This window comes from Kogia breviceps, chromosome 5 (assembly GCF_026419965.1).
Source record: "Kogia breviceps isolate mKogBre1 chromosome 5, mKogBre1 haplotype 1, whole genome shotgun sequence".
Classification (NCBI taxonomy): domain Eukaryota; kingdom Metazoa; phylum Chordata; class Mammalia; order Artiodactyla; family Physeteridae; genus Kogia; species Kogia breviceps.
In genome coordinates this window covers 84,580,020-84,603,436 of record NC_081314.1, presented here as the reverse complement: position 1 = coordinate 84,603,436, position 23,417 = coordinate 84,580,020, and the positions used below count along the sequence as shown (strand labels likewise).

General features: G+C 36.3%; 1 protein-coding gene across 2 annotated transcripts in view; it reads right to left on the bottom strand.

Annotated features, from left to right (window-relative positions):
* The window catches only part of GSK3B (glycogen synthase kinase 3 beta), a 206,149-nt gene that overhangs the window by 62,131 nt on the left and 120,601 nt on the right, over positions 1–23,417 (bottom strand). For both annotated transcript variants that reach the window (XM_059064749.2, XM_059064750.2), the window contains exons 4-7: positions 14,989–15,099; positions 13,063–13,193; positions 5,776–5,882; positions 2,887–2,984 (exon numbers count right to left, since the gene is read on the bottom strand). In XM_059064749.2, the coding sequence (XP_058920732.1) occupies positions 2,887–2,984; positions 5,776–5,882; positions 13,063–13,193; positions 14,989–15,099 (447 nt within the window). The remainder of the gene's footprint in view (positions 1–2,886; positions 2,985–5,775; positions 5,883–13,062; positions 13,194–14,988; positions 15,100–23,417) is intronic.

Below are 23,417 nucleotides of genomic sequence, written 5' to 3'. Positions count from 1 at the left end.
TTCATCATGGACAAACTTGCAACAAATAAGCCCTAAATAAAAATGAAGTCTTAAACCATCAATAACAAATTGACAGTTTCTACTAAAATTAAATAAGCACAGACCAATATTAGTAGAAAACTGAATTATAAGGACTGACAAAAAGTGGTGAAATAAGCTCTGGACTTAAAGGTTTATAAGATATGAGATATAGGATTCATCACAGATATTCAGTTTAGCTTCCTAAGCAATTTCATTTGTATCCTGTATGAATTCATTAAAATTAATGACAAAGAATAAACCATCACACAGTTCTAAACTATAATCAGTGCAGAAATGATGCAGTTCTAATAAGCTAAACATACGACAAATAGAATGTCAATACGCCAGGAGAATTGTAGTATGGTAAACTCAAGTACATCAACTGAAAGCCTGGGGATAGAAGAAATGCTGAATGGTTGTACTGACTAAGGGTCAGCAAACTATGGCCCAATCTCTGTTTATGTAGGAAGGGCCCAGGAACTAAGAATTGATTTTAAAGATAAACATTTGCAATCAATTTGATGATACGAAACACTGACTTTGAACCCCAATTAAGAGAAATGTTACAGCCCCCTCAAAAGAAATCCATTCCTCTAATTAGTAGACTTGAATTTCATCAATGAAAAATTTGTGGAAATTTTTTTGTTATATTGAGTTGGCCAAAAAGTTCGTTCAGTTTTAAGTACAAATAAAAGACACATTTTTCATTTTCACAAAGAACTTTACTGAACAACGTGTTCAGTAACTGAACAAACTTTTTGCTCAATCCAATATATCTCAGACATCCCTAACTTTCATTTTAGCCCACGAAGCCTAAAATGTTTTAGCTAGACCTTTATAGAAAGTTTGCCAACTCCGGTATTAGAATACTAATTTGAATAATAATGAAGAATACATAGGCTTTTAGGAAACAAGGAAATCAAACTATCTGAACTTAGATCTGAGTGTAGTGTGGGAATCAGGAAGGAAGTAGATCTGTTGAACTAAGTTTAAAGCTTCAATTTGAAACTAAAAGATGGTTACTAAAAAAAGACAGCAAAATACCAGTGATCTCAAGTGCAAATCATAAGAAATTATATAGATAGTAAGGAAGACTCTTGATCACACATGGATGTTTTCAACCACACTTGCACACACTGATACCTAGCAAAATCATTTATCAAAAGTAACATATTCTTATAAATGAAGTACAAGGATTTTAAAATAACTTAATCACTGTCCTGTGTATAACTAGAAAAAGCTACTGAGAACCAACAAGGACCTACTGAATAGCATGGGGAACACTGCTCAATACTCCGTAATGATCTACATGGGAAAAGATTTAGAAAAATAGATAATGTATACGTATAACTGAATCACGTTGCTGTATACCTGAAACTAATACAACATTGTTAATCAACTATACTCCAATATAAAATACAAACATTTTTTTTTTTTTTTTTTTTTTGTGATATGCGGGCCTCTCACTGTTGTGGCCTCTCCCGTTGCGAAGCACAGGCTCCGGATGCGCAGGCTCAGCGGCCATGGCTCACGGGCCCACCCGCTCCGCGGCATGTGGGATCTTCCCGGACCAGGGCACGAACCCGTGTCTCCTGCATCGGCAGGCGGATTCTCAACCACTGCGCCACCAGGGAAGCCCAAACATTTTTAAAATAAATAAATAAATAAGCTACTGAGGCTCAGCACAATAAAAACTAAATTCAAGCTGTCCAGATACAAAACAGGCTGCATTCCAAAGTAGCGATCTGATGCTGGAAGTATTCAAGAAAATACTGAAAAATCATATGTCAGTAATGTAACTAAGATGGTTCTTTCATTGGATGGAGAATTGGATTACATAATCTCTAAGGAGATTTTCAATTTTCCACTTCTGTGAAACATTTGGAAAATCAAGAATAAAGCCTAATAGACAGTAGGTGTTGTTGCTTTGGACAAACTATAACCTTAGAATCAACCAATCTAGTGGTCTAAATACAGAGACACTAGATATTACTAAAGGGGGGTGTGAGAACTTATTTAAGATCTCAAATATTAAGAACTTTAAAATGTCAGTGCTGCTGTTCTTAAGAGACAGTACGAATTCCAAAATAATAATACTTTGGATCTGATGTTATTAATAAAGGTGTTGACAGACCTAATAAATAAAATTATAAGTAAATTTATAAGTAAAAATTTCCTTAAATTATAAGTAAAAATTCTGCTTCTATCAAGTGGTCTAGTCATACATACTCACTTTTTCATTTTATAAATATTTAATTATTGACTAAATACAAGCATCTCCTATGTGCTCAGCAGAGTATTATGAGCAGAGAGCACATGGTGAGCAAAAATAGACATAGCTTGGGTTTTTATTCAGTTTATATACATTTTAGTGATCTATTGATTTTTTTTTTTTTTTGCAGTACGCGGGCCTCTCACTGTTGTGGCCTCTCCCGTTACAGAGTGCAGGCTCCGGACGCGCAGGCTCAGCGGCCATGGCTCATGGGCCTAGCCGCTCCACAGCATGTGGGATCTTTCCGGACAGGGGCACGAACCTGTGTCTCCTGCATCGGCAGGTGGACTCTCAACCACTGCGCCACCAGGGAAGCCCTGATCTATTGCTTTTAAGTACTTTAAATAACAGATATATCCCTTTCTTGCATCAGATAGCCAAAATAGCTTTTCTAGTATCACGTAACAAAAGAATAAGTCAATTAGAAAGCAAAAGCTGGGTTCTTATACTTTTTCCGCAGCTGAACTTGCTATGTGATCTTAGATCACGTTCTCCATTTCCTCAGTTTTTCATGAGTGTGTGAGAGATATGGATTCTTAGAGAACAGCAATAAGATTCTTTCCAGTTCAAAAATTCTGATCCAATCTTCTCACCTTGATTATTTCTACCAATTGATCCACACCACTGTCCCCTGGAAATATTGGTTGTCCTAGCAACAGCTCAGCCAACACACAGCCTGCAGACCATACATCTGAAAAGAAAACAAAAGCTTATTAATACTTAGCTTAAGTTGCATTAAACTGTATACATTTTCTAAATTTACTTTGGTCAGAGAAATATTACAAGGAAAAGATTGTATAATCCAAAAGAGGGAAAAAACTCATCAAACTATCCTTAATGCATTTTAAAATTGTGTTAAACTTACTAAACAGGAAACAGGACAATAAGAATATTCTAATAAAGGGTAATATCTATTTAATTATCAAATACCAGATGTTCAAGTCTTCAACAACCAAGATAGGGATTATAGAATGAAAACATAGCACATGATTATTTACTTATTATACTTAAAAATAAGTCAAAGTGATACAATCTCTTCACATTGGCAGGTACTTATACAGAGTAGCAAAAAGCAAGGGTTTAATCTCCTATCTACAGGGTTTTAAGCCAATGGAAATTTCTGAGAAAAAAATTTTAATACTTTAAATGGTTAACTTTTGTCTTGTAATATGAATGACAGAAAAATGTACTTAAATATATGAATATTTTAAAAATGTAAAGATAGAAGAATACATTTTATTTTACAAATTATAAAACATAATTCACTTTTAAGTTAAAGCAGAAACTTCAATCTTGAGAGAAAACTTTAAAAAATAATTTAATAAATTTTAATAATTTATAAATAAATTTACTAAAAAAATAAATAAAGCGTACATCCTGGCTTACCCACGATAGTCCTGGTCTAGATGACTGTCCTGGGATAATTACGAACAGCATCCCCTTTCTCTCTTAAAAGTATTACCAAATGAAAAGATAAATTATATGGGCACTCTATTTAGAGCCCACTACCTAAGACTTCTTGCAAGAAAAAGCTAATTTTCAGTTTCTGGATTCCTGGGTTTTGTATGAATCATCAAACAAGTGTTTTAGGGAGATGAACATAAATCATTGCTGGGCTTTCCATCTACCAGTAGGGAAGGAGAAGAATGGTGAATGGCATGGGGACAACAAATAATTTAATCAGTCTGATGTGGTAAGATGCACTAACGAGAGGAACTGGAAACTAACACAACACTGTAAGTCAACTATATTCCAATATAAAATAAAAATTAAATTTAAAAAAAGAAGAATTGGAAATCCCTGTTCCAATGACTACATTCTACTGGCTTGGAAAAATAATGACAGAAAATTCATTTAAGAAATTCAAGTTGATTTTGTCCAGCTACTCGTTCACTTTTAATACCATTGTTAAATATATTTCCAAAATATACTTGTATTAGAACACTTTTAAATATATTTATTTTTGATTATTTATAAATCTTCCAGAGTCTTAAGAAGCAAGTGTCCTAAATCTAAAAGGAAAAGCCAAATCTAGGCTTGTTAGGGTTCAAAAGGTCCCAGCTGAATCAGTGGCCTATGGTGAGTCTTACACCTAGAACGTCAGAATCTGGTTTTAGTCATGCAAAGGAGGCTACTGGAAAGCAGGTACTCATAATATCCAGAAAATTGATCCTAGTAGAGGAAACAGATTACACTGGCCCTTTTTTTGTGAGAAGTATTCCCAAAGAACTGCTAGGCACATGGACATTTATAGAAGTAATATACTCTTAAGAGGGTTAAAGGTTTATGTTAAACATGCCTTAATATGTCAGATAATATGGACATGACTTTTTTTTTTTTTTTTGGACATGACTTTTTTAAAAGAAGCAAACCATGACTTCCCCGGAGGCGCAATGGTTAAGAAACTGCCTGTCAATACAGGAGACATGGGTTCGAACCCTGGGCCAGGAAGATCCCACATGCCGCGGAGCAACTACTGAGACTGCGTTCTAGAGCCAGCGAGCCACAACTACTGAGCCCACGTGACACAACTGCTGAAGCCCACGCACCAAACCCATGCTCCACAACAAGAGAAGCCACCGCAATGAGAAGCACATGCACTGTAAGGAAGAGTAGCCCCCACTCTCTGCAGCTAAAGAAAGCCCACATGCAGCAATGAAGACCCAATGCAGCCAAACATAAAATAAATAAATTAAAAATAAATAAATAAAAGAGGCAAACCGCATTTATTTTTTTGTTTGTTTGTTTGGTATTTGTATGCTTTGGGACTAAGGAATTCTCTTCAGAAGCAATATATAACAATAAAATAAAGCTGACCTCCACCTGCATGCCACCCTAAGGTTGCTCCTTTCTTAGCTTCCTATTCATGTCTAACTGATCATATTCTGTATGTGCACTACTACTAGTGGGCTAAAATGAGGTAGAAGAGCAGGTCAATGAAGAATGAAGCAAACTGCCTCTATTCAATTCCTTCTATCATTAAAGATCTTTTGTGACAAACTATACAGAATTGGTGGGTTTATCCAAACTACTAATGAAAAAAATCAGATTGTTCCTTTTGAGCTGACTTAAATAACCAACTGAGACAGTACAGCAAGAGTGTCAGTAATATGGTTATCCTACCACTTTAATAATAAACTTAATGGATGCAAATTCTCCAACTGGCGATCAAGCTCAGAAGGGAATATTTCAGGGAATTTATTTTTAAGGGAAAAGGTATACTTAGAATTTATTTAAAATTTTAAGTTAAAAATAACTGTAATCCTAAAGAAATCACACAATCACAAAGGAGTAGCTTATAAGAAACGTAAAAGTAGAATAGTAAATATATCTTAAATTCTATATATTTTTGCATATCAATCTTTAAGAAGAAATATAATTCAAGGCATATTTATATTTAAGAACAGATCAGTAATACTAAATTACTAAAAACAAGATGTAATAAATAATTACAAGCCATTATATTCAGGTCCATTACTTACCTATACTAGAGGTATAATCAGTGGCTCCAAAGATCAACTCTGGTGCCCTATAGTACCGAGAACAGATATACGAAACATTGGGTTCTCCTCGGACCAGCTGCTTTGCACTAATAAAAAAATCAAAAGCAGGAATTCTTTAAATTAAATCTAAACTGTATCACTGCTATTGTAAACTGCTATCATTCACAACACAATGTTTATCTAAGATTCCCATAATTCCAATCATGCAATATATAAGAAAAAGAAAATATAAACCATAACTATCTCTGACAAAACAAACTTATAATTTTAACATATCACTCTGAAAAAAGAACAGTAACTTTTAAAGAATCCATTTATTAACTGTCACCTGAGGAAAAAGATTTTTAAAAAATCACAAAATGATAAATGTTGAATTTCTTCTGCTCTTGTTCCCTGAATTCTACCTTTAAAATACAAAGAAGAAAGGGCAGAAAAATGAGAGGTACTTCCCCTCACCAAAAAGCACAGTAATAGATTATAATATAAGAATGAATACTGCTTACCCAATATGTTTCTTAAAAAGGTAAGAAATTGGCCACTCTCTTAAAATTTGACTTCTGACTCAGACTGAGTATCCCAAAGCTTGCAGATCCAATCTACTTTATGTTTTTCCACCATTTGGTCAATTTATTAACTGTCTAAGCATTCATTATCCATTAATAAAAGGCCCTTTCCTGTACGGCAGAGATAATTCACAGTCCATGAATTCTAATTCTGCTGTCGTAAATTAAATCACACATTCTATTAATCCAACTTTCCTTTCCAAATACTTTGTGGCATGTATTTTAAATATTAAAATTAGTTTCTTTCAAAGTACCTCTCCAGATAACTTGAAGACACACTAAAATAAACAAACTGCTATAGAAGCTAACCATTTTGACATACAATAATAGGAAAGATAAATACAGGAAATAAATACAAATGTCAAAATCAAAACAATAAAAAAGTAAGTAACAAGAAAAGGTATAAAAAATTTTTAGGTAAAGGTAAGGGAAAATCAGAGTAGAGATAGATGAAAGTAGTCACAAAGGTTTCAGTTTGAGCTTTCTTTTCTTCCATTTATTTCTCGTCAATGATAAGTCTGATCATAACCTGGTCTTCCTTCATCACAAGTTTTGAAGTTGGGAGGCAGTTTATTTTTTAACATTCTTACCAAGGTTTGACATACAGCAGCCATTTCATAAATTAATAAACATTAATCCCTGTTTTTAGGCTGCATGAAGACACTTTTTCAGCAAAACTGATAAAACCTTTCTACCTTACAAAGAATTTTCTAAATTAACAAGACGGATTCCAATTATTTAGTCAGAAAATTCACTGATAAAGAAGGTAATATTAGAAATGCCACTTGATGGAGCTACCTTCAAAGTGTATCCCAAACTCTACTTGCTCAAACTAGCCGTTAAAAACAAAAAAGCGCAGCTTTGTTATCACAGCTATTAAAAGTGAACTAGGCGGAGTCAAGATGGTGGTGTGGGAAGACACAGAGTTAACTTCTCCCCAAAAACTGGTGTGCCTGCCGGCCGCTGGTGGGGAACACTAATGCCCAAGGAGCTACTAGGAACCCCAAAGTGAACTGGTAGGAAGTAGGGGGACTGAGGGGGGAGGAGAAGTGGAGGTCAGATAGGATCTGTGCCCCTGAGGTCGGGGAGATCAGGAGAGGCAGGCAGGAGGGACTCTCTGGGAAGAGGAGAGGAGCAGAGGGTGATCGCATGGCCCACTTGGGCTGGGGAGCCTGCTGAGCTCTCAAGCCAGTACCCTGCCTCCAGAGCCCCAGCCAGGACATGTGGGGTCTGGGGGCATAAGAAGGAGGCCAGGGAGATGAGGAGTGGCAGGCGGGAGGAGCCATCCAAGGAGGGACAGGAGAGAAGCAGAGGGTGACTGCCCCACCCACTGGGGCCCCGGGCAGGCTGCTGAGCTCCCAGACTGATATCCTGCCCTCCAAAGCCTCCTCCAGGTCTCCTGGGTCCTTGGGGGCATAGGAAGGAGGCCTAGGGGAGAACAGGAGAGGCAGGCGGGAGGGCCCCTCCGGAGGAGAGGGAGAGGAGCACAGGGCAACTGCCCCACCCTCTACAGCCCAGGAAGATTGCTGGGCTCCCCTGTGAGGTCCCCCGCCCTCTGAGACCAGGGCTGGCGGGGGCAAACCTGGGTCCCTTCGGTTCCTTCAGCCTAAGCCCCACCCCCCACAGCCCCCACGGCCTTTTCCAGCCCTGTCAGTCCTGAGCATTGGCCCTGCCCACCACCTAAACCACACCCTTGCTTAGGCCTTGCCCTCCACAGCCAAGGCCTCCCCCACACCTTTTTTTTTCTTTTTTCTTTTCCCTCCTCCTCTTCTTTACTATTATGGTATTGATGTGCCTCCTGGCTGTTGATTCATCTATACTTTTATTTTTATATTTTTCCTAACATATCTGTTTATTTTTTACTTTGTCTTTTTTTTTTTTTTGCTGCCCCAGGCAACTTGCGGAACCTTAGTTCACAAACCCAGGGTTGGGCCAGAATTCCTGCGGTGGGAGCTCCAAGTCTGAACCACTGGACTAACAAAGAACCTCAGACCTCAGGGAATGTTCATTGGAGTGAGATCTCACGGAGTTTCCTCATCTCAGCACCAAGACCCAGTTCTACCCAATAGCCTACAAACTCCAGGGTTGGAAGCCTCAGGTCAAACAACCAGTAAGTCAGAAACACAATTCCACTCATTAGGGAAAAAAAAAAAAAAAAAAATGACATGGCAAAAAAATATGTCACAGATGAAGGAGCAAGGGAAAAACCTAAAAGACCAAATAAATGAAGAGGAAATAGGCAATCTACCTGAAAAAGAATTCAGAGTAATGATAGTAAAGATGATCCAGAATCTCAGAAATAGAATGGAGGCATGGATTGAGAATATACAAGAAATGTTTAACAAAGATCTAGAAGAACTAAAGAACAAACAAACAGAGATGAACAACACAATAACTGAAATGAAAAATACACTAGAAGGAATCGATAACAGAATAACTGAGGCAGAAAAACGAATAAGTGAACTGGAAGACAAAATGGTGGAAATAATTGCTGAGGAGCAGAATAAAGAAAAAAGAATGAAAAGATTGAAGACAATCTCAGAGACCTCTGGGACAACACTAAATGCACCAACATTCGAATTATGGGGGGTCCCAGAAGAAGAAGAGAAAAAGAAAGGGTCTGAGAAAATATTTGAAGTGATTATAGTTGAAAACTTCCCTAACATGGGAAAGGAAACAGTCACCCAAGTGCAGGAAGCACAGAGTCCCATACAGGATAAACCCTAGGAAAAACACACCAAGACACATATTAATCAAACTAACAAAAATTAAATTCAAAGAAAAAATATTAAAAGCAGCAAGAGAAAAACAGAAAATAACATACAAAGGAATCCCCATAACGTGATCAGCTGATTTTTCAGCGGAAACTCTGCAGGCCAGAAGGGAGTGGCAGGATATACTTAAAGTGATGAAAGAGAAGAACCTACAACCAAGAGTACTCTACCCAGCAGGGATCTCATTCAGATTCGATGGAGAAGTCAAAAGCTTTTCAGACAAGCAAAAGCTAAAAGAATTCAGCACCACCAAACCAGCTTTACAACAAATGCTAAAGAAACTTCTCTAAGTGGAGACACAAGAGAAGAAAAAACCCCACAAAAACAAACCCCAAACAATTAAGATATGGTAATGGGAACATACATATCGATAACTAACTTAAATGGATTAAATGCTCCAAACAAAAGACATAGACTGGCTATGGATACAAAACAGACACATATATATGCTGTCTACAAGAGACCCACTTCAGACCTAGGGACACATACAGACTGAAAGTGAAGGTATGGAAAAAGATATTCCATGCAAATAGAAATCAAAAGAAAGCTGGAGTAGCAATACTCATATCAGATAAAATAGACTTTAAAATAAAGACAGTTACAAGAGATAAGGAGGGACACTACTTAGTGATCAAAGGATCAATCCAAGAAGAAGATATAACAATTATAAATGTTTATGCACCCAACATAGGAGCACCTCAATACATAAGGCAAATGCTAACAACCATGAAAGGAGAAACGGACAGTAACGCAATAACAGTAGGGGACTTTAACACCCCACTTACACCCATGGACAGATCATCCAAACAGAAAATAAATAAGGAAACACAAGCTTTAAATGACACAATAGACCAGATAGATCTAACTGATATTTATAGAACATTGCAGACAAAAGTGGCAGAATACATTTTCTTCTCAACTGCACATGGAACAGTCTCCAGTATAGATAACATCTTGGGTCACAAATCAAGCCTCAGAATATTTAAGAAAATTGAAATCGTATCAGGCATCTTTTCTGACCACAACGCTATGAGACTGGAAATCAATTACAGGAAAAAAACTGTAAAAAACCACAAATACATAGAGGCTAAACAGTGTGCTACTAAATAACCAAGAGATCACTGAAGAAATCAAAGAAGAAATTTAAAAATACATAGAAACAAATGACAATGAAAACATTATGACCCAAGACCTATGGGACGCAGCAAAAGCAGTTCTAAGAGGGAAGTTTATAGCAATTCAACCTCACCTCAAGAAACAAAAATAATCTCAAATAAACAATCTAACCCTACACTTAAAACAACTAGAGAAAGAAGACCAAAGAAAACCCAAAGTCAGTAGAAGGAAAGAAATCATAAAGATCAGAGCAGAAATAAATGAAATAGAAATGAAGAAATCTATAGCAAAGATCAATAAAACTAAAAGCTGGTTCTTTGAGAAGATAAACAAAATTGATAAATCCTTAGCCAGACTCATCACAAAAAAAAGGGAGAGGACACAAATCAATAAAAATAGAAATGAAAAAGGATAAATCACAACTGACACTGCAGAAATATAAAGGATTATAAGAGACTACTACAAACAACTATATGCCAATAAAATGGACAACCATGAAGAAATAGATGAATTCTTAGAAAGGTACAATTTTCCAAGACTGAACCAGGAAGAAGTAGAAAATATAAACAGACCTATAACAAGCAGTGAAATTGAAACCATAATTAAAAATCTTCCAACAAACAAAAGTTCAGGACCAGATGGCTTCACAGGCGAATTCTATCAAACGTTTAGAGAAGAACTAACACCTATCCTTCTCAAACTCTTTCAAAAAATTGCAGAGGGAGAAACACTCCCAAATTCATTCTACAAAGCCACCATCACACTGTCACCAAAACCAGAAAAAGACATCACAGAAAAAGAAAATTATAGACCAATATCACTGATGAACACAGATGCAAAAATCCTGAACAAAATACTAGCATACAGAGTCCAACAGCACATTAAGCAGCTCATATACCATGATCAAGGGACTTATCCCAGGGATGCAAGGATTCTTCAATATATACAAATCAATCAATGTGATGCACCACATTAACAAATTAAGGAATAAAAACCATATGATCATCTCCATAGATGCAGAAAGCTTTTGACAAAAATCAACACACATTTATGATAAAAGCTCTCCAGAAAATGGGTATAGAGGGAAAGTTCCTCAACATAATAAAGGCTATATATGACAAATCCACAGCAAGCATCCTGCTCAATGGTGAAAAACTGAAAGCATTTTCACTAAGATCAGGGACAAGACAAGGATGCCCACTCTCGCCACTCTTATTCAGCATAGTTTTGGAAGTCCTAGCCACAGCAATTAGAGAAGAAAAAGAAATAAAGTAATACAAATTGGAAAAGAAGAAGTAAAACTGTCACTGTTTGCAGATGACATACACTATATGTAGAAAATCCTAAAGATGCCACCAGAAAACCAATAGAGCTAACCAGTGAATTTGGTAAAGTAGCAGGATACAAAATTAATGCACAGAAATCTCTGGCATTCCTATACACCAACAACGAAAAATCAGAACAAGAAATTAAGGAAACACTCCCATTTACCATTGCAACAAAAAGAATAAAATACCTAGGAATAAAACTGCTTAAGGAGGCGAAAGACTTGTACTCAAAAAACTATAAAACAATGATTAAAGAAATCAAAGATGACATAAACAGATGGAGAAAAATACCATGTTGGAAGAATACCATATTGGAAGAATCAATATTGTGAAAATGACTATAATACCCAAAGCAATCTATAGATTCAATGCAATCCCTATCAAACTACCAATGGTATTCTTCACAGAATTAGAAGAAAAAATTTTACAATTCATATGGAAACTCAAAAGACCCCGAATAGCCAAAGCAATCTTGACAAAGAAAAATGGAGTTGAAGGAATCAGATTCCCTGACTTCAAACTACACCACAAAGCTACAGTAATCAAGACAGTATAGTACTGGCACAAATGCAGAAATATAGATCAATGGCACAGGATAGAATGCCCAGAGATAAACCCACACACATATGGGCACCTAACTTATGACAAAGAAGGCAAGAACATACAATGGAGAAAAGACAGCCTCTCCAATAAGTGGTGCTGGGAAAACTGGACAGCTAAATGTAAAAGAATGAAATTAGAACACTCCCTCACACCATACACAGAAATAAACTCAAAATGGATTAAAGACCTAAAGGTAAGACCAGACACTATAAAAGTCTTAGAGGAAAACATAGAAAAAACACTCTTTGACATAAACCACAGCAAGATCTTTTTTGACCCACCTCCTAGAGTAACAGAAATAAAACCAAAAAAACAAAAAACAAAAAACCAAAAAACAAAAAACAAATGGGACTTGCTCCTAGGAGCAATCAATATTATGAATTTATATCATTCCAAAAATAAGCTATGCACATGTGTACATATGCCTATACTCTCTGTGTTTTTAGAATACAAAAGGGAACATACTATATAGAGTCTTGACCTTGCTTTTTTGAATTTAATACTTCTTAGAGATCATTCCTTTTCCATTCACAGAGAGCTACCCCTTTCTTTTTTTAACAGCTTATATTTATGATGTACCATAATTTATCTAGTAATCTTCCTACTGCCAGACATTTATATACAATTCTATGATAAAAATCCTGGTATATACAATATTTTGTAAATGTGTGAGTATTTGTAAGGGAACAGTTCCTAGGAGTTAAATTGCTGGATGAAAAACTAAAATTCTAACAGCAGTTACTGAAACTACCCTCACAAGAAACTGCACTAGTTTATAGTCCCTGAGTAAGGGTAACAAAAGGTAATGAAAAGACTATACAGGGTGGGAGGGTGGGGTTGGAGAGGAGGGAAGGAAGGGAGAAGAAAAGAGAGCTAGCTTACCTTCCAAAGTCACAGAGTTTTAAGACAGCTGTATCAGGATCCAACAAGAGGTTCTGTGGTTTAATATCCCGATGGCAGATTCCAAAGGAATGGATATAGGCTAAACTTCGGAACAGCTGATACATATACAACTGGAATAAAGAGTAAAAATTAATTGAATACTTACTTTCTACCCCAAACAATTCAGAGTTCTTACACAGGAAACAAAGTAACAGATTTCCAGAAAAGAATAGTGAAAAGCTGGGGATTATTTGCACTCAGTCTTTCTTAAACAAGTTTTATGTCATTTCTCTATCCATTAGCTAATTATAGTTTAGTTAACCAATGTTATATTTGTACCATCTTTGAATAACTTAAAAAAGGAAAATTTACAATGTGCTTTTATAATTTTTATTTTACTAACATCTCACCACAAACCTGTTTTTTTCCCCTAAACACAGATTTTAAAACTCAGAGGGGTATTCCAAATCATGTGACTAACAAGTAACAATGTTTAGACCAGAAGCCAGGTCTTCTGTTTTTTAAGTTCATCATCCTTTGTCAGGGCCAGAGGTTATTGATACAGAGGTCTGGGAAAACTCACAAGTGAACTGAGAAAATCTGTTATCAACGATCTATCAAGACATCAGTAAATCTATTAATAGCAACACCACCCTTCCTGTTAATATCCTGTAGAATTAAGTAGATTTCAAAATGCCATTTAAAAACAGATCCTAGGTGACTACTGACATCAATTTAAAAGAATATTTATTTTAATTTTATTTACAAAACAACATACACTGAGAAACTGGGTCTCTGTGGAAGAAAGAATTAGACTCTTGACTGCCGAAGAGACAGTCTTTGTGAAGAAAGTGAGTATATCTTAAACCTTCTATTTGTTCCAAGGTCAGTGTTCTGGTTCACTTATAAATTTTTCTGACTCCTCACCTTCTGACCTCTACCCCAAAGTTATATACCATGAAAATAACTTTTGAAATGATTCAAATCAAAGATACCAGTATCTTGGTGAAAAGCACTGACATAAGGTACCATCTATGTATGAAGTGGTCTTGATTCCTACAAAAATATACTGAACCACCAATTTACAGGAAATACTGAGGACAGAGGAACATATTAACACCACTAAAGTAATCCCATCAGCAAAATTCATTTTATTACTATAAAGCTTAAAACTATAAAGTAAAAACTTCAATACTCAAAATATTCAGAATCAATGCCATTTTATTTTCTAGAGCTATGTGTATAAAAGGTAAAATGCAAAAAATTATACTTAGAAAGCTGAACTTTTAAACTTAACTCCTAGTTAATTTTCAAAATGTCATAGTTAAACAAATAATAATCTGTTTCTAATCATCTACCACAACTTCAGTCATAATTATGTTGGATAAATTGCAAGCCACTCTAATATGAGTTATATCAAATAAAAAAGATGACACTGACATCAGGTACCAAAAATTAAATAACACCTTAATAGAGTCTGTGCATATTTAATATTATGAAAAGTTTAAACTTCAGCTACGGATACACTGTATCTATAAATGGCAATGAAACATTGTATTTGGTAATATTTATAACCATATTTTTACAATTTTATAGGATATGCTTGCTCCTATTTCAGCCTGTGGCACAATAAGGGTTAAAAGAAATTAAATTAAAAGGTGCTATAGGTAGCAAAATTAAAACCCATAATTGTCTGTGAAAAAGTTCATTTGTCAGAAAGATGACAAGTATCTTTAATACCCACATCATGAGAGTTTAAAAAGACTTCACGCTTTAAAACTGTACAAAAATTTAATGAAACTCTAGCAATACCTACTTTGCAGCTTTCCCCCCTCAGAATGAGAAGTAATAATATAGTTAAAATACACCCAGCACTCTCCCTTGTTCATAATAACTAAACTGGGAAATTGCTCCATTTTTACATACCTTAACATAGATCACAGGGAGCGTCTGTTTGGCTCGACTATAGTGTCTGGCAACTCTGTATACTGTTTCCGGAACATAGTCCAGCACCAGATTAAGATAGACCTCATCTTTCTGAAAGAGTTTATTAAAAACAAACAAGCCAAAAAAACAAGATTAGGAACTAGTCTTTAAATATTCCAATTAGAGTAAATTCTCTATACATTCACTTATTCAGATTTTTAAAGAAAAGATTCATGTGTTCAATTTTAATTATAAAAAGTTAATTCAGAATATAACCATAATAGTAAAATCAAGTCTACCACATATTTTTAACAAACAATTTCATGGCAAAAACACAGCCATTTCAAGACTTTTAAGATTCCTAGTCACATTTAAACTGTTATTTTGGTTATATTATTTTAGAGGATATTACCTGTCACAAAACTTCATATTTTCTAGTTTGAGAATCATTGCCTTTATATCCTATCAGGAAAGGTGTCATGGTAGTAAAATAAGTATTGAACCGGGAGCTAAGAAATGTGCATTTCTAGCCCTAGCTCTGCTAACTGATGTATGCAAGTCATTTAATCTCTCTAGGCTTCCGTTTCTTCCTATAGCATGAAAAGTTGGACTTCAAAATTTCTCCTTAAAAAAGATTCTATGGTTATTTGATTAGTTATATTAGTTAATTAGTCTATAATTAGTAAAATAACCACTTGTCTTCTACAATTAACTGAAAAAAAAAAAGAATAACTTATAAGGCAGCGAGTTACCATACTCACAAGTTTACTGCAGGTCATATGTTTAAACATCCATTCACATACCCTCACCCTGTTCATGTGAATAATATCAGATAAGCAAACTGAAGTAGAGAACACAAAGTTGAGAATCACTGTGTTCAAGTCTAGAACTGGCTACTGAGTAGGAAAATCTGCAGGTAAAACTTCACAATCTTCCCAGTTTGAAATCATCTTACCTGCCAAACTAAAGTGAAGAATTTCAATTTTCAGCATATATTGAGCATTTTCTATATGTCAGTAGTCATTGCAGAGGAAGTAAGGAAGTAAGGGTGCAGGTAAAAGACACGTCATCTAAATTGAGTATGAAAGGGGCATTTCAGGCAGAGAGAAAACTGTATTCAAGATGTGAGGTCGGGCTTCCCTGATGGCGCAGTGGTTAAGAATCTGCCTGCCAATGCAGGGGACACGGGTTCGAGCCCTGGTCCAGGAAGATCCCACATGCTGCAGAGCAACTAAGTCCATGTGCCACAACTACCAAGCCTGCACTCTAGAGCCCGTGAGCCACAACTACTGAGCCCAGGTGCCACAACTACTGAAGCCTGCGTGCCTAGAGCCCGTGCTCCACAACAAGGGAAGACATGACAATGAAAAGCCCGCACACTGTAACAAAGAGTAGCCCCCACTCACTGCAACTAGAGAAAGCCCACACGCAGCAATGAAGACACAATACAGCCAAAAATAAATTAAAAAAAAAAAAAAAAAGATGCGAGGTCAAAGAACAGAGCAGATCTCAGGAAACAGTTTAGTGAGGCAGCATGCCATTGACGCTACTACCTTTTCACTTTCCCTCAGTCTTTCATGTTCTCCTCTCTTCCCTCATATCCAGCTTAAATTCCATGGTCTAACATTACCCTCACTCTCTAACAAGGGAGTCAGTAAACAATAGCAAAGGCCTGTTTTTAAACTCCTCTCCCATCCTCACCCTCAGCTGATACCTTGCTTGTATCACTACATGTACCCATTTACCAGCATCTATCCCCAAATGCTTTCCCTTCACTACTCTAACTAGAGATAAGCTTACCAAGCTCCTTTCTAAGGCAAACTCTGCTGCATGTAAACAAACTACTCTGCTTTTCCTATTCACACTCATTGCTTCAGTAAGTTTTCTCTGTCGATTATTCTCTCTCTGTGAGAGCATTACAATCACCACATAAACCTGTTATTTCTCCCATCGTTAAAAAAATCTCTAATCGCACTAATCACCACCATCCTATTTTCTGTCCCCTTTAACAGCGAAATTCTTCAAGAGATATCTAAACTGACTTTCTCCAATACCTGGCTCTTCTCATTCTCTCTTAAACTTACCCCAATAGAATTTCACCACCACTACTCCACAAGAATTATTCATCAAGATCAATAATCTCCTTGTTGCTGTATTCAATGCTAATTTTCAGGCATCATCTTTCCCTCTCTTATACTTGACTTCGCACTACCATCTGACAGTCGATCACGTTCCCTTCTTTGAAACACTTGCTTCACTTGGGTTTTAGAACACTATACTCTTCTGGTTTTCATCCTACCTTAAAGACAGCTCTTCTGGCTCTCTATTTCTGGTTCCTTCTATTCTCCTTTATCTCTTAAGGAAAAGAGGATCCTAAGGCTGAGGCCTCAGACCTCTGTTCTTTGTGTAAGCCCACTCATCCAGTCTAATGGCTCAATACTACTATACACTGATGACTCCCAAATTCATATATATGCTGGGACCTCTGCCTGTAAGTCCAGGCTAGTATCCACTAGCCTGGACTTACAGGCAGAGGGGGAAGTTGGGAAGATAATAATGAAAGCAGTGTGAGTAGCTGGAAACCTCCTACAAGAATCCAAGGCCTAGACTAGAGCATAGGTAATAAGGAATTTTAAAAAAGGAGATGGGAGACAGGTATATTGGCTAGCTAAACAAGAGAGTAATAGAGAACCTGAGAAACAAAGAAGTTTGGATTAATTTAACAGTCTCTAAATCTGGGCAACTAGGCAGGTAATGAGAAAAGGAACGTAAAAAGAGCAAAAAGGTGTGAGGGAAAAAGTTGAACTTTTATTTAATGAATATCAGAACATTTTAGGTAGCTTTGTTCCATAGGTCGTTGGAAATACATAGGTGGTTGGTCAAGTCATACTCAGAAAACAAGAGTAGAGCACAGCTAGAGATTTAGGCAATAGCTGAAACTGTAAGAACGAGAATCACTCACCTAAGAAGAGTATATACAGTAAGAGAGTGAGGAAAGGACTGAGTATAAGATCCTTGAAAATTAAGAATGAAACTTCCCTTAAGACATTAGGAAACAACTCAGCAATGAGAACTAAGAGGCATAAAAGAGCAAGGAAATACTAGCATCGAAAGATCCAAAGTTGAGTTTCAATAATGATGAGATGTGGAACAGCAAAGTGTTTCAATGGCAGGAAGGATGGGATTGAAAAGGCTGTTGGATCTGGTATACCATGGTTCAGTGACGGTCTTGGAAAGAGCAGTTTCAGACCATGGTGCCAATGGCAACCAACCTGTACTGAGTTCATGAGTGAGCAGATGGCAGGTAAGAAATAGGAGGCAGTTAATTTAGTTTGTTCTTACAAAATCTCTAGTGGTGAAAGTAAGGAGAGAGCTGGGAGCTGGTAACTTGAGGGGAAACAAAAGTCAAAGAAATTTTTTTTTTTTTTTTTTTTTTTTGCGGTACGCGGGCCTCTCACTGCTGTGGCCTCTCCCGTTGCGGAGCACAGGCTCCGGACGCGCAGGCCCAGCGGCGATGGCTCACGGGCCCAGCGGCTCCGCGGCATGTGGGATCCTCCCAGACCGGGGCACGAACCCATGTCCCCTGCATTGGCAGGTGGGCTCTCAACCACTGCGCCACCGGGGAAGCCCCTCAAAGAAAAATTTTAAATGTGCTTTTTGTTTGTAGTTTTTAGTGGCTACGAGACCCAAATTTAGTTGTATGCTGACTGGATAAAGACAAAAGTTTTAAGAAACAAAAGAAAAGGGACAACTGATGAAACAAGGTTCTAGAACATCACAAGAACAGGAAAACAAGAACACATAGGAGTTATACCGTGTAGTAATTAAGAGGCAAGGTTAGCATGAGTCACACAAACTACACGCAAGTTACTTAACCTCTTGAAGCCACAGTTTCCTGTAAAATAGTGCTAATGATGATACCTACTTTAAAAGATTATCATGAGATTATTAGAAATAATCATACACAGCTCTTGAAGCATATTACCTGGCATATAATACTTAATTTTAACTTTTATCATCTTTAAAAATAAACGATACCACATTTTTCCCCCTGTACATCTAAAATAAGTGATTAGGTGTTAGAAAGAATAAATAAAATGAATGTATGTCTGATGACCCTATTTCTTGTAAAATAAGAGATAGGTTACATATAAAACTGAGGGTAGCAAAAGCAATGCTGAGGGCTAAGAGAAGAAAATTTCAAAGATCAAGATTTAGGTAAGAATTAGTTCCAAGTGAAGGTGAGGTCTGATAAAGAGAGTAAACAAACAGAAAATGCTGAACTGGTGTTGAAGGGGTTGCTGTGTAAGTAGAACCCGAGGATGGTAAGTCTTGGGTTTTGGAAGGGTCATTAATACAGATGCCAAAATTATTCTTTTTTAACTATTATTTGATTACAAGGTTTCTTGATTTTAATAAATCACTTGACAAAGTTAATCACATATATTTATAAATGACCTGGAGATGTGTATGGTAATTTAATTCATTTGCTAAATAATCATACCAAAAGTGAAGAATAAAAAGACTAAAAAATGAATACTAAGTTCAAGGGAGATTTCTAGTTGTAGGGCTACAAACTCTGTTCTTCCCTTGTCCCAATCAAATTATTGTAAATGATTTCCTTTATTAGGAGATGCAAGAGCAAATGGCTAAACAACAAATGTAAATGTGTGAAGCCAAAATGTATAATGCAGTAAGAGACAGTGGTTGGTAAATCAGATAGTACAAGACTTAACTAAAAGCATTATAATTAAAAAAAAAATTAACAAGGTGCTTGCAAAATAAAACACATCAGAGGATGAATCTGGCAGTCAATTTACAATTTTCTGACTTTAACACAACCACCTAATATTGCCACAAACCTAGGAAGAATGGCTTAAAATGGAAGACTAAATATGAATTTAAAGGACTCTAGTAGTCTAGAATGCTAAGCCAAACCCAGAACATAAAACTTAACAAAGATAAATATAAAATCCCATGATTAAAATCAAAGTATCAATTTATTATGTAGAATGACAGATTAAGACTTAGTAATTCATCTGGAAAATAAATGATAGGTGTAACTGAACAGAGCTCAAAAGGAATCAACATCGAGATGCAGCTAATGAAAAAATTTGACGCAATATTAGTTTACAGTAGAAGTATTGTGCTCAGATCAACAAAGATAATTCCACTCTACTTTGTTCAGGCTTCATTTGATGTACTGATGATATCCATTTTTAGGCAGTATATTTTATTCATAATACTAACAAAACAAAACACATCGAAGGAAGGTTATCGAAACCATGTCTGCGATAGGTCAAATGTTCTCATTTATTATACTATGAGAAATATGGAGGCTCAAATTATATCTGGAGCAGTACTTTGCAGATTAATATAAGCTTATCTTTTTGCTCAAATAAATTTTATTTATTCACTCCATTAACTAATCAACAACTTGTCAATTTGCTTTAGCACCATAGAGGAGGTCTGTCCATTTTGTAAGTATAACTGTCTCTCTGACGTTTAAAAGTTGTCATTTTGACTATCTTCATTTTCTGAGACACTGGAGGTGTCTATACTCAAAGGCACTTTGAACAACCCTTCACTTCATGGCTCTGCGCTTGTATTCAAATCAAATCCACTTAAAAATAATATATATACGGGGCTTCCCTGGTGGCGCAGTGGTTGGGAGTCCGCCTGCTAATGCAGGAGATGCGGGTTTGTGCCCCGGTGCGGGAGGATCCCACATGCCGCAGAGCGGCTGGGCCCGTGAGCCATGGCTGCTGAGCCTGTGCGTCCGGAGCCTGTGCTCCGCAACTGGAGAGGCCACAACAGTGAGAGGCCCACGTACCACCAAAAAAAAAAAAAAAAAAAAAAAAAAAAAAAAAATATATATATATATATATATATATATATATATATATATATATGGTTCTAAGACTGAAAACTAACAAGTAATACTACCACCAATACCAATTTGAAATAAATGGGCTCAACATCATATTCTTTAAATGCTCTTGTTAAACCTACAGATCTTCTGCTGTAAATTAAACAGTCTCAGGTGTAATCCCTGAGGGGGAAGTGCCTATTCCTAGGAAATGTCATCACAGCAGAGAAACTACTATTTTCACGTTTCCAAAGTAGCTTTTGTCTGGAGGTTTATGTAAAAGATAATTCATGAGACTGAGGATACTATTATTTCAAGAAGGATCAGGATTCTGCATTTCTATCACTTGTAATTTTCTGGAAAATCTCAAGCCTGCTGTTTCCTTAATGTAATCTCTGTTTTGAGTTATCAAACAGAATGCCTGAATATTCACAGATTAGCAGTGAACTGTAAAGCCAAGTATAAAAATACAACATAAAGAGTATCATTTAGATGGAGATACTGAAAACAGTCTATTAACATAATGAGAAAGTACTAATTTCAGAGAACAGTTACTAGGCTTCCAAATTACATGATGTACAACTTCAGGAATATTTCTCTCAATGGTTCAGTTATTTTTATTAATAAACTATTTTTTAACTGCTGATAATCCCTCCTCTATGAACTCCAATCTAAAACTGTTCACTGAGTGAAGAAGTTTAAATGACAAAATTTTGATCACACCTAACAAAAACAGCAAAAGCTGTGATAACTTCATCCATTGGAAGACAGACACTACTTACTATGATGCTCTTACCCCCAAATAATTTTTCAAGTCAGGAAAACAAAATTGCTTGAAGCTGCAGTTTTAAGTAGAACCATGCTAGCATTCTAAAAATTTGATGGGATGTAAAGCAGCATATAAGAGAACCCAGTAAAAAGACATCCAACAAAGTATCATGATAGCCCTGGATTCTCCTCAGAACTGGATTTAGGGAACTTGCACTAGCAGAAAAACCTTCAAAGTAGATGCCTTTTCTCTGATGAATGTGCCAGGCTGGCTAAAGATGGAAATAATACTAACAGTAAAGTGGGTGTGGATTAGGAAAAAGAGAAACATTCTTTTGCTTGGGAGACTGAGAGAGGGAATGGGGAAAGAGATGAGAACCTAGCATACAACAATGATTATGGCAAGCTTCAACCTTATCTCAAACCTTCAAAGAAAATAAATACCAAATTTACATAAAAATGTACCAGAACAAAAGATGTCTGCAAACACTGTAGGGCAAAATATTTATAAGCTAATAAGGAAAATAATGCCAATCTGATTACATAAAAATGTAAAACATTTATACTACTTTCAAAAAAACCAGAACAAACCAAATAAAAATATGACAATTTGGAAAAGAATTTTGCTTACACATGACAAAGAACTAACTTGTTTTTGTTTAAAATGCAAATGGGACTTTGCTGGTGGCGCAGTGGTTAATAATCCACCTGCTAACACAAGGGACATGGGTTCGATCCCTGGACTGGGAAGATCCCACATGCCGCGGAGCAGCTAAGCCCGTGAGCTGCAACTAGTGAGCCTGCGCTCTAGAGCCCACGAGCCACAACTACTGAAGCCCACACACCTAGAGCCCGTGCTCTGCAACAAGAGAAGCCACCGCAATGAGAAGCCTGTGCACCACAGTGAAGAGTAGCACCTGCTCAATGCAACTACAGAAAGCCCGCACGTGGCAGCGAAGACCCAACACAGCCCAAATAAATAAATAAATAAATAAATAAATAAAATTTACAAAGTGCAAACGGCTCTTATAAGTCAATAACAAAAGACTAACATTCTAATAGAAAAAAATGGAAAGGGGCACGAATACATGGCCATACAAGTGGCAAACAAAAATGTAGAAAGATGCTCAACCTCATTCATAATTAAAGAAATGCAATAAAAATAACAATCAGCTACCATTTCTTATATATCAAGTTGGAAAGGAAAATTCAATCTGAGACAACTAAGTATTGGAACGGTGTCACTGTCCAAAATGCACCATTATACACTTCTGGTGAATGTCCCAACTCTTGCAATCTTTTGGGAAGTCAATGGGCTAATATATTCATCCCAAAGTGAAGATGAACAGACACCCACTTTGACTCAGCAATGCCATTTCTAGGAATTAAGTCTATGAAAACAATTCCGTATGTGTATGCTTATGTATATGTGCATGCACACACACAAAGATGATTGAAGATTTGTGAAAAGAAATTTAAAATAATCTATATGCCAGAAAGTAGACATGCTCAAAAACACAAACCAAAACAAAACTGAGGCCCACATTAATGGGGGTATGTCAAAGGAGAATAGATGCTAACTGCAAAGAGCTCCCAATAACCAAAGCAGGAACAATTTGATTAATAAAATAAAGTAGTATTAGATTATAACCCAAAGTATAAAATAAATATGCATGAGTCCACACTAATATAAATAAATAATAGATTAATAAATGGGGGAGAAGAGACAGTCTTTCACGCAAAAAAAATCCACATAGTTTATGTAGCAACTTTGCCCTTAAGGAAAATAACT